The sequence below is a fragment of the Cricetulus griseus genome, chromosome 2 (genome assembly GCF_003668045.3).
Source record: "Cricetulus griseus strain 17A/GY chromosome 2, alternate assembly CriGri-PICRH-1.0, whole genome shotgun sequence".
Lineage (NCBI taxonomy): Eukaryota > Metazoa > Chordata > Mammalia > Rodentia > Cricetidae > Cricetulus > Cricetulus griseus.
In genome coordinates, this window is record NC_048595.1 from 200,129,653 (window position 1) to 200,141,599 (window position 11,947).

At 43.4% G+C, this 11,947-nt stretch overlaps 2 protein-coding genes across 2 annotated transcripts; both read right to left on the minus strand.

Annotated features, from left to right (window-relative positions):
* Positions 1 to 321: 321 nt before the first annotated feature.
* Positions 322 to 4,348, minus strand: LOC113833704 (protocadherin beta-15-like). The gene has a single exon (XM_027398080.2). It carries the CDS (start codon positions 4,224 to 4,226, stop codon positions 1,896 to 1,898), a length of 2,331 nt encoding a protein of 776 aa, XP_027253881.1. The 5' UTR covers positions 4,227 to 4,348; the 3' UTR covers positions 322 to 1,895.
* Positions 4,349 to 6,553: 2,205 nt separating this feature from the next.
* LOC107977069 (protocadherin beta-18-like) lies at positions 6,554 to 9,015 on the minus strand. Its single transcript, XM_027398078.2, has one exon. The coding sequence runs from the start codon at positions 8,936 to 8,938 to the stop codon at positions 6,554 to 6,556; it is 2,385 nt and encodes a 794-aa protein (XP_027253879.1). The 5' UTR covers positions 8,939 to 9,015.
* Between the last annotated feature and the right edge of the window lie 2,932 nt (positions 9,016 to 11,947).

The window sequence follows — 11,947 nt, forward strand, 5'->3', positions numbered from 1 at the left end:
TGGCCTTGAACTCAGAGATCTGCCTGTCTCTGCCTCACCAGTGTTGGGATTAAAAGATGTGTGACACCACTGATGGCCCCACTTCCATAATTTTAAAATCTTTCCTTCAGTTGCATCTGTTGCAGTTACATCTACAGTCCTTAGGAAATTTCTTCTTCTTCTTCTTCTTCTTCTTCTTCTTCTTCTTCTTCTTCTTCTTCTTCTTCTTCTTCTTCTTCTTCTTCTTCTTCTTCCTCTTCTTCCTCTTCTTCCTCTTCTTCCTCTTCTTCTTCTTCTTCTTCTTCTCTTCTTCTTCTCTCTCTCTCTCTCTCTCTCTCTCTCTCTCTCTCTCTCTCTCTCAACACAGGGTCTCACTATATAGCTTTGGCTGTCCTAGAACTCACTAGACAAGGTTTGCCTTGGACTCTGCCTAACTCTGTCTTCCAAGTGCCAGGATTAAAAGCATGTGCCACAATGCCTGGCTGTTCATCTCAAGGTAGACTCACCTTTGCTTTTAAAGTCTTTCACTGCTCCTATCAGACCCATTCAAATGATTTAGGATATACTCTCTACTTTAAATTTAGTTTATTGACAACTTTAATTTGTAGTTTATCTTTCCAATCTAACGGAATATTTATAGGTGCTAGGAAACAGGACTGAACATCTTTGAGGTCAACATTTTTTTTCTGAACAATTTCTCCAAATCATTCAATATTACATTAATGTAACCACTATTAAAATTTGGATAATTAATGTTAATTCTATAATGCACTTTCTTCCAAATTCCTTATCAATCAGAGCAATGCCATCAACCAAAACAAGTAGATATTGGCATGCTATACCACCAGAAGCTAATCTGAGTCCAGAAGTTGGGGTTTACGTCAAGATTTATTCACTGCAATAAGTGATAACAACAAAAAATATATCATTGTTCCTGGACTGTACTGGCTTTACAGAAGCTTCTTGAACACAGTCTTGAAGCAACATGCCAAGCACTCCCATCAACTAAAGACAATGAAGAAGATTTTTATTATTTTCTATGTTAATTTAGACAAGGAAGAATAGGTGATGTGGATATATTTTTCATGAGACAATACTTACAGTGATATCTTTGAAAAGATTGAAATTACTTTGTTACTTCCTGTTGGAAAATAGAAAACATAATCTGGAAGAAACTTGGAATTAATGAATATGAAATGCTTCCAAACACACACACACACACACACACACACACACACACACACACACAGCGACCAAAGTCTTAGCTGTGCAAAACAACGAAAACAAAAACAAAAAAGAAAACAAAACTAAGGGCTTCCAATTCTAAAATGAAGTGTGATTGAAAAGAAATCAGAAATTCTTGTGTGGCATTACACATTCAAGAATGTATCTTTTTGTTGAGAAAATATGCTCTTTTCATCATATAGCCCAGACTAAGCTTGAATTCTCTATTGTAGTTGATAATCTTGAATTCCTGATAGCCTGCCTCCATCTCTAAGTTCTGGAATTACAGGGTGACCCAAACTAGGGCCTCCAAACAACACAGCACTCTATAAACTTTATCTGTTCCCGTAGACCAGGAAATGTACTTTTCAAATTAGAATTGGGTGCATTAGAAAAAATTCATATTCTTTGGGAGAGAGTACTGCAAATTCAATCAGGAACATGGAGCTTCCTAATGTAACAGTTCAGTAAGAACAGAACTGGAAAAATACTTTTACAGTTAGCAAACTACTAAACAAACAATACTATTTAAACTAGTAGAGAAAAGGAAAAACAAATACAAGTAAACATTGCTACCAATTTTTGAAAACACCCCCACAAAATCTAAAGAGTCAGAATTACACATCAAGTGAAATTTCACATTCTAAAATACTTGGGAAGAATGGATTATCTCCTGACTGCCCACCACAGTTTTAGTCTAGAATATTGGAAAACATGGGCTTCAAGAATCTGAACTCATTACTTTGAGAGTCTCCGGATAGACACACCTCATACTGGTAGCTCTGAGACAGGGTTCCCGCCCCACTGACATCGACCAGGTGGCCAGGAAAGTGGCCCTCAGGCACAGAGCAGCCACCCAGAGAGGATGCCCTGGCCCTCCTGCACAGTCTCACCCCCACGAACAGCAGCACAGATAAGAGGAAAAGCGAAGACACAGACGCCAAGGCGATGACCAGGTACAGAGTAAGAGTGTCCTCCTCTTGTGCAGGTTCACGCTCCTCCTCGGGCAGAGGCAGGTAGGGTTGAGAGAAGCCATCCACCACCAGCACTTGAAGAGTGACACTGGCAGACCTAGGAGGATCACCATTGTCCTTGACCAGCAGCAGCAGCCTGTGCTTGGGAGCATCGCGCTCACTCAGCAGCCTGGAGGTGCGCACCTCGCCATTGTGAGCCCACACGGTGAACAGCCCTGGCTCTGTGGCCTTGAGCAGCTGGAAGGACAGCCAGGCATTCTGGCCTGAGTCGCGGTCCACAGCCACCACCTTGGTGACCAGGTAGCCTGGCTCCGCCGCCCTGGGCAGCAGCTCTGTGTAGGGCGCAGACGCGTTCTGCAGAGGGTAGAGCACGAAGGGCGCATTGTCATTGGAGTCCAGTACGCGCACGCGCACCAGCGCCTGACTGCTGAGCGCAGGCGAGCCTTGGTCTGTGGCGCCCACGCGGAACTCGAAGGTCTGCAGGGCCTCATAGTCCAGCGCCCTGAGCGCGAACAGCTGCCCGTTGTCTGCATTGATGGAGATGATCGAGGAGAGGGCCAGCTGCGGGTCGTGGGTGGGCAGCAGCGAGTAGGTGATGTGGGCATTGGAGCCTGAGTCTGAGTCTGTGGCGCTGATGGTGCCTATGTGCAGGGCCGGGCTGTTGTTCTCCTGGACAAACAGGGTGTAGGAGGTTTGTGTGAAGGCTGGAGCATTGTCGTTGACGTCAGAGACCTGCACTGTTAAGGTGTGCTGGGTTTTAAGTCTGGGTGTGCCCAGGTCGGTGACTGTGATGGTGATATTGTACTCAGCTCTGCTCTCCCTGTCCAGCGCACCTTCAGTCATCAGTCTATAGAAGTTCTCAACAGAAGGTTCCAGTGTGAAGGGAACACCATCCTGGATGGAACAAACTGTCCTTCCATTTTCCCCAGAATCTCGGTCTCTAATCCGAAACAGAGCCACTTCTGTCTCTGGTGAATTTTCTGGGATGGGATTGGTGAGCGATGAAATAGTTAGTTCTGGGTAATTATCATTGACATCCACCACCTGAATATAAACAGAGCATTTTCCAGAAAGTCCCCCGCCATCTGATGCCTCTATGTCTACTTCATATGAAGATGCTGTCTCAAAGTCGAGTGTTTTAATCAGCCGAATTTCTCCTGACATGGCATTTAGCTCAAAAGTTTTGCTCATCTCCTGAGAGCTACGTAAAAGAGAGTATGATACTTCTCCGTTTGTCCCAGTGTCTAAATCCTTGGCCCAGACCTTAGCAACCAGGGAACCCACCGGGCTGTTCTCTAGAATTTGCACCTGATAGAGCGCCTGCACAAACTCAGGGGCGTTGTCATTGACATCCACGAGAATAATCCGTATTTGCGAGGTGCCAGTCCTGGGCGGAGAACCGCCATCCAGCGCTGTCAGAGTCAGCCTGAACTCTGCCTGCTCCTCGCGATCAAGCTCTTTGTCCAGCACGAGCTCTGGGTATTTCCTCCCATCACCTCGGTTGCGGAAGGAAACGTGGAAATGAGAATTGGAACTAAGGCTATAGTTCTGAATGCTGTTGTTGCCCACATCCAAGTCCTGAGCGCTTTTAAGTAGAAACACGGCACCAACAGGGCTGTTCTCTATGATTTTCACGGTCATTTCTCTTTCAGCAAACTCGGGAGAATGATCATTTATGTCTCCCACTCGTAGCTCAGCTCGAAATATTTCCAGTGGTTTTTTCAGTAACACTTGGAAATGAGTGACACAGGGCTCAGTGGGGCCACACAGCTCCTCCCGATCCAGTTTTTCATTTACTATTAGCTTCCCAGTCTGAGGATCAAGCTGCAATCGTGATTCATTATCCTCAGAGACCACCTGGGCTCCTCGAGCAGCTAGCTCTGCAACTCCCAGCCCGAGGTCCTTGACTAGATCAGCCAAAACCGTGCCTCCAGGTGTTTCCTCCAACACAAAGTAACGGCGGCGGGGCTCCCAGCCCGCCCCAGCCACTCCCAGTAAAAAAAAGATAAAAAGAACTTGCCTTGGTCTGCGCTCCCTTCCAGTCTTCATCTTTGCTTCCACACCCAGGATGCAAGGGCACCCAGACAATGGTCGATCTGTCGGTTTATAGCCTGTTTCGAAGTGTAGGTTAGCAGCAGTTTCTGGAGATTTAATGGTTTGAGCTCTGTCTCAGGTCTTTTCTAGCCGGAGATCTGAAGAAGCCTTTTTTTTTTCTTTCTTTCTGCGGTCATCGCTTTTTAAGCCTTAGCCTGCAGCGCCACCATGCGTTGATTTTGCTTCACAACAGATCGCTACTTGATTGCATTCTTTTTTGTCTATTTGGTTGTTAGGGTTTGGAAATAAATCCAATCACGAAACAACGCTACTTTGAATTCTGATTATATATAGTCTCTCATTTAAAAATGAGAATTCTTGTTGTTTATGTGTGAAAAATACACAAGAAAACAACCCAGACCAGCTGCCTACCAGAGTGCCTGCAGTCTGTGTTGGGGGCACTCTAGGGGAAACCGAGAAATGAAAGAAGACATAGGACTGATTGACCAGTCATCTTGTAAAATTAGAGACACGTATCCATGCAATTTAAAATTCAGCATAAAGTGGGGTCAATACTTCTGGGGCTTCTTTATAATTTTATGTCTTCCAGGTTGTGGTGCCCATTGGTTGAGTTTCATAAGGGAAAATATTCTACATGTAGGTTCCAGTTTATGATACACATTGTACATATATATGGTCAGGAACTTAAAATTTTATAAAAGTTTTCACCCGTGGGAGAACTCATATGAAAGCACCTATTATCCCATATTTTCTCTCTGGTGTTTTTCATCACATGTACCATAGATGAACATATGTATTTGTGTAACCTGTAAAGTACTTCAGTGTTGTTTGCGTCACTGCTGCACCCCAATATCTCAAATAATCATTGGGACAGAGAAGATGCTCAGTAAATATTTGCTTAATCCATCATAGAATAAAACACAAAATTGTGTGCATTTTCCTCCTATTGTAGATGCTTCTTGTTTTGTTGGAATCCTAACTCATTTTTTATAATAAGCTGGATAAACAAGATGGTATTTCCCTAGGTAGCAGTTCTCTATACTTCTTCAGTAGTCACTTGAAATAATATGGAGTGTCTAAACCATCTTTTCATTAAAGGAAAAAACACTGTGCCTTGTCCTAACTAAAGAGGGTCTTGAGGCCTAGCCTTGAACTCAAGATCTCACCTCAGCTGCCTGAGATTACCATCACTCCTGTCTTCAAAATTACCCATTTAGACAAAAGGTTCACAGTTCCTTCCCATGTTAATGCAGTAGTTTACAAACCTTTTGATTTGTGTTATAGTAGCATGAATGGTTTAATGAAAATATGAAATTAACAGGAATAATTCATCATTCTAGGCAAGAATATCTAAGCATGCTTTTAATGAAAACAAGCAAACCAACCATTACTGAGCTGGACTAGGAACGGTTACAAGAACACATTTTAGTTCTCTGTTCCCAGTCCCACCCAATAGTGACTCAGGGATTACTGACAAGAATGTCCTCTATAGGACCACTCATATGTTATCTTTCCTTTCCTCTCTCAGAGGTCTGAGATGGCATCAATTACTTGTAGCAATCCTAACAGAAAGACCAGAATACATTTGGTTTCTATGGTGATTTTAAAAGTAAACAGGATCAGACTGGCTCAGCTTAGGTTAGCAATACCCATCACTAGGTCCAATTGTCTGAAATCATAGAGGGACCTGAGTTGTACAAAGCTTTGATCCTGTACCTATGCAGAAGAGAGTTATTTTCAGATATCTGGCTAGCCAGATATCACAGGAGGGATCTGGTTTTTTAGAAGTTTTGAGATAATCTAAAACGTTTTAACAATATTCATATTATTACATGCTGGATGTTCCTATGAAGACAATAAAAGCCTTAGAAATTCAGAGAAATTGTCTTTCCCAATTAATACTGCTATACAACAAAATCATGCATTTTTCAGATACTCTGAGACAGGAAAGCACAATATTGGACAGAAGATACACTGATAATTCATGACATCTGTAACATTTCAAACTTTTCGATAATGTTTCTGGACAACAATCAATAAAATGAAGGTATTTCCAAATCAATGATGATTCATTTTGACAATCTGGCAAGTTGAAAAAAATACTCACTTGTCATGAATGAGTAATGCTCTCTGTCTTCATCAAAAAGTGATTTTTTAAAAGAGACTACGCTGTAAGGGTATGCACAGAATTTATCATCTCTTGAATTAGGAAAATAAAGGCAAAAAGTTAGAAATTCCTTACGAAGATAAATCAACGGAAAACAAGAATGTTTAGAAAGAATAAACGTTTATCTGGAACCATCCGAAAAGTCAACAAATTGTTAATTGTATCCAAAACCATTCATAGAGGTGGAATTCTCCTCCACGCAAGTCACAACCTGATGGTCGGGAGACACAGGCTTTAGGAACTGAAAATCTTTGGTATCTGATACTCCAGTCAGACACACCTCATACTGGTAGCTCTGGGACAAGGTTTCCCTGCCACTGAAGTCCATCAGGTGGCCAGGAAAGTGTGCCTCAGGCACAGAGCAGCCACCCAAAGAGGCCGCCCTAGCCCTCCTGCACAGCCTCACCCCCACAAACAGCAGCACAGACAAAAAGAAAAGCGAAGACACAGATGCCAAGGCGATGACCAGGTACAGCGTAAGTGCATCCTCGTCTTGTGCAGGTTCCTGTCCCACCTCGGGCAGAGGCAGGTAGGGCTGAGAGAAGCCATCCACCACCAGCACATGCAGAGTGACACTGGCAGACCTAGGAGGGTCGCCATTGTCCTTGACCAGCAGCAGCAGCCTGTGCTTGGGAGCATCGCGCTCACTCAGCAGCCTGGAGGTGCGCACCTCGCCATTGTGAGCCCACACGGTGAACAGCCCAGGCTCCGTGGCCTTGAGCAGCTGGAAGGACAGCCAGGCATTCTGGCCTGAGTCGCGGTCCACTGCCACCACCTTGGTGACCAGGTAGCCTGGCTCTGCCGCCCTGGGCAGCAGCTCTGTACAGGGAGCAGACGCGTTCTGCGTCGGGTAGAGCACGAAGGGATCATTGTCATTGGCATCCAGCACGAGCACGCGCACCAGAGCCTGGCTGCTGAGCGCGGGCAAGCCTTGATCTGTGGCGCCCACGCGGAACTCGAAGGTCTGCAGGGCCTCATAGTCCAGCGCCCTGAGCGCGAACAGCTGCCCATTGTCTGCATTGATGGAGATGAGCGAGGAGAGGGCCAGCTGCGGGTCGTGGGTGGGCAGCAGCGAGTAGGTGATGTGGGCATTGGAGCCTGAGTCTGAGTCTGTGGCGCTGATGGTGCCTATGTGCAGGGCGGGGCTGTTGTTCTCCTGGACAAACAGGGTGTAGGAGGTTTGTGTGAAGGCGGGGGCGTTGTCGTTGACGTCTGAGACCTGCACTGTTATGGTGTGCTGGGTTGTGAGCCTGGGTGTGCCCAGGTCGGTGACTGTGATGGTGATGTTGTACTCAGCTCTGCTCTCTCTGTCCAGTGAACTCTCTGTTACTAGAGTGTAGAAATTTTTGAAAGTGGGTTTCAAGAGAAAAGGAAGGTTGTCTGGAATTGAGCACATCATTCTGCTGTTGTCTCCTGAGTCTTGGTCTCGTACACTGAAAACAGCAACCACCATTTCCGACAAGCCGTTTTCTGGGATAGGACTAATAACAGAGGTAAAGACTATTTCTGGTGGGTTGTCATTCACATCTGTAACTTGAACAATAATGGCTGATTTTCCAGAGAGACTCCCACCATCAACGGCTTGAACATTTATTGTATAAGACTGAATTACCTCAAAATCTAGGGGTGCTTTCAAATGGACTTCACCAGAAGTTGGATGGATTTTGAATGTTTTCCGTACATCTCTAGAGACATGAGAAAATGAGTATGATATTTCTCCATTCATCCCTGTGTCCAAATCTGTAGCAGACACCTTGATCACCAGCGAGTCCACAGGGCTGTTCTCTGGAACTTGAACCTCATACAGCGTTCTTTCAAACTTAGGAGCATTGTCATTGACATCTACAACCACAACTTGAATCAGTGCAGTTGCTGACCTGGGCAGGGACCCACCATCTGTGGCTGTTAGTATCAAGCTAACTGAAGGCTCCCTTTCTCTGTCCAGAGGTCCATCCAGTACCAACTCTGGGTATTTCCTTCCTTTACCACCATCTTTTAACTTAAGGTAGAAATAGGGGTTGGGGCTTATTGTATAGTTTTGGACCCCATTAATTCCTACATCTAAGTCCTGAGCATTATCCATTTGGAATGAGGTCCCTGGAGTAGCACCTTCTGAGATATTTAGAAATATGAGTTTCTCTAGGAATGTGGGAGGATGGTCATTTATGTCTTCAACCAAAAGCTCAGCCTGAAAAAATTGCAGAGGATTTTCCAGTAACACCTGGAAATGCAATATACAGGGTTCCCTGGTGCCACAAAGTTCCTCCCTGTCCAGTTTTTTGTTCAAGAGCAAGTTGCCAGTCTCAAGTTCTAACCGCAAATAAGGCTGATAGTCATCAAATATAACTCTGGCACCCCGTGCAGTCAGGTCACCCACACCCATATCTTTAATTATATTGGCTATAGAGGAGCCAGTCTCCATTTCTTCTGCCACAGAATAGTTCCAGGTCTCAGAAAGAACCGAAGGCCCTCCCAGAAAAGCAAGAAAGATCAGCACTTGCCTTATTTGCTGGGCAGCTGTCACTCCTGGCTCCATCATTCGCTAGACTAGAGGCTTTCTGCTGTTCTGTTTCAACTCAGTCTCTGGCAGCTCAGAGAGTGGCTCCGCTCGTCTGGACCTTTAGGAATTGATAGATTTGCACTCCTTTCTGGAGGGTCTTGTCAGTGCCCTGCCTTTTCAGACAGCCTGAATGCTGTTTGATCTGGTGCTTTCCCTTCCGCTGGTTAAGGGAACACTGAGCTGCTATTAGGAAAACAGTTTCCCATCTTATCCTGCAGCGCCACCATGTGACTATGCAGGTTGTCAGGTTTCAGACAAAGCGGAGTAAGTTTGAGACAAAACACTAATTTATCGAATGCATTTGTTAATGAGCCAGAATTATATTTTCTCTTTTATTCCCATCTCCATTTCTGAGTTGTAGCTTTTGTGAGTAACACAATAAATTGCTATATGATAGAGCTGAGTTGGCGAAATGGTTTACAAGAGAATCCTTGTTTCTAACAGTTCATGGTCTCTCCTTGAAGACAACTGCAAAACTAAAGATAGGTCAAAGGGCCCACATGCCATTGATTTTTACAAAGATGAGCAAGAGATTCTTAGGAAAATTGAAAATGGAAACATAGAGCTCTCCCCTAGCCATTATTACATGCTCTCAGAGAAGGCTGGAAGGGTGTTTTAATGCCCTTGAAGTTGAGTCTGTATGTGCAAATAGTTGTTTGGTGGAAGTTGGATATTTGGGGCTGGGTAATAGTACCATTTCCATAGGAACACTCCATAGGAGACTTCCCTGGCTGCAGTAGAAAGTAAATGCTCACTAGAGAATAGTGTATGATGTGTTCAGATTCTTACAACAATAAGCTGTAGACTGACCTTCACTATTTTGCAATCCAGGGTTTCCAAAGGCATGGTTCTGAGTATTTTATTTATCCATTTCCTGATTTGCTCAGTGAATGTTTATTAAGCATATACTTGAGCTAGTATTGGTGGTAAGAATTAGAGAATGAATGCTAATCAGGAAGAAACGGTTTCTGCCCTGAAAAGGGGAGAAATAAAATGAACACTTAACATGAAGCAGAATGGCTGCCTTGATGAGAAAGGCTCATGCTAATATAAGATTATAGTTGAGGATCAACTAACCAAAATTTGGAGGTGGAGAAAGGCTTTCTGGAGAAAGTATATTCTATCTAACTGATACATGCAAAATAAATGGAAGCAATCTGAAAAAAAATGAGGGCTGGAGGCATAGCTCAGTGGTTAAGACAGCAGTGAAGCCCTGGTCTCTAGGAAAGTAGAAACACGATGCTGCAAATCTAAACTGAGAGGCTTGTTTCAAAAGAACTGAAATAAGATCATGGCAATGGCACAGAGCAAGACAGGTTTGGTAAAAGCTGAAATTAGAAAAGCAAGCAAAGAGTTTATAAGGCATGTCAGTAGAAATACAAGACTGTTAAAGAGTTCCGACCAGAAAAGTAATATAATATAATCAAATTTTATTTTTAAGAAAAACATGTGTGAATAAACTAGGAAAGAATAATATAAAAACTGGGCACAGGTAAGAGCTGGTTTCAATAATAGAGGTAGATGATGATACTGGCCTCAATTGCACCCAAACTAGGAGATAATATGGGATGAAGTGATAGATAACTCATATGGGGGTGTTATAATAAGGAAAATTATTCCATTTACAAGATTTAAGTATTAAATGATATTAGTGCTGTTAACTGATGGTGTTAACACAGAAAGAAGACAAGGAAGAGGGATATTCATGGAGCTAGAGGGGAAATACTCTTTCAGTTTAGGGGAAGGGGAAATTTTAACTTAAAACCTATGTAGGGTATTAAAAATTTTAAGTTGACCATGGAACATACCTACAGTCACATACATGATCTTCCATCATATAAACAACACCGAGGAAAGAAGTGAGCTTCAGTGACTAAAACAGAAAAAAATAAAAGACCCAGAGACTGATATTGGGGTTCAAACTTCAAGCTGAAGAACAGAAAAGCAAAGTAGCCAAACTACCTAGAGCTCTTACCTCTAACAGGGCTGGGGCACTCCTATTCTCAATTCTCAATGTGACTGAAGCATGAATGCCCCCACTGAGTACTAATGACTCTGCTTCTATGTTTTTATACCCATCTAGTGCTGGGATTAAAGGCATGTGGTCTGTTACTCTTTTAGACTTATTCAGTCTCATGTATCCCTGGGTGACTTTGAACTCAGAGAGATCCAACTACCTCTTAATCCCAAACCCTAGGATTAAAGGTATGTACCACCACTTCTTAGCTTCTGGCTGCTGAGATTAAAGGTGTTGTCTAGCTTCTACGGCTTGTGGCTGACTTTGCTTTCTGAATCCTCAGGCAAGCTTTAATAAATCATAAATAATGTATCAACACAAGAGACAAATTTGGGATTTATTGACATAAATAGTGCTTGAAACCCTCCAAGAAAAATAATAAAACACAACTTAAGGATGATTGAATTTCTGATTTGGGGGATGTATTGCTGTGGCACTGCACGTTCTTTGCAAGTACAAAGGCCTTTTGTTGTACTTGTGCTCACATCTGGAAAGACCTATTGGTGGAGTGGGGCCGTGAGAAGGAAGAGAGGAGAGACTATCCAGCCATAAGAGACTACCACTTCCGGAATGTACTTGTGGTCCTGTGGTGACATTCTAGAGTAGAAATGAATGTGGAATCAGGCATGATGATACTCATAATTGTAAATGGAGTTTTTAATTGGTCTAGATAATAAAAGCCAATATTTAGATAAAGAGAAAAATACTGAGAGATCAGAGAGAAGGAGCAAGCCACCTCCACACTTTACGGCCTTTGAATCTCAGCAGAGAAGAGAGTTCCTGTTTCCTCCTGTTTCTATCCTGTTTATGACCAGGAAGCTCACTTCCTGTCTGTCTGTACAGACCTCCAGACCTCTATGGTTAGCTAGTAGCAAGCTCCATTCTCTGACCTTCAGACAGGCTTTATTTGTACAAGCAAGATATCACCACACATAATTCTTGTACTGGAGAAGCTGAGGCATGGGAATAAC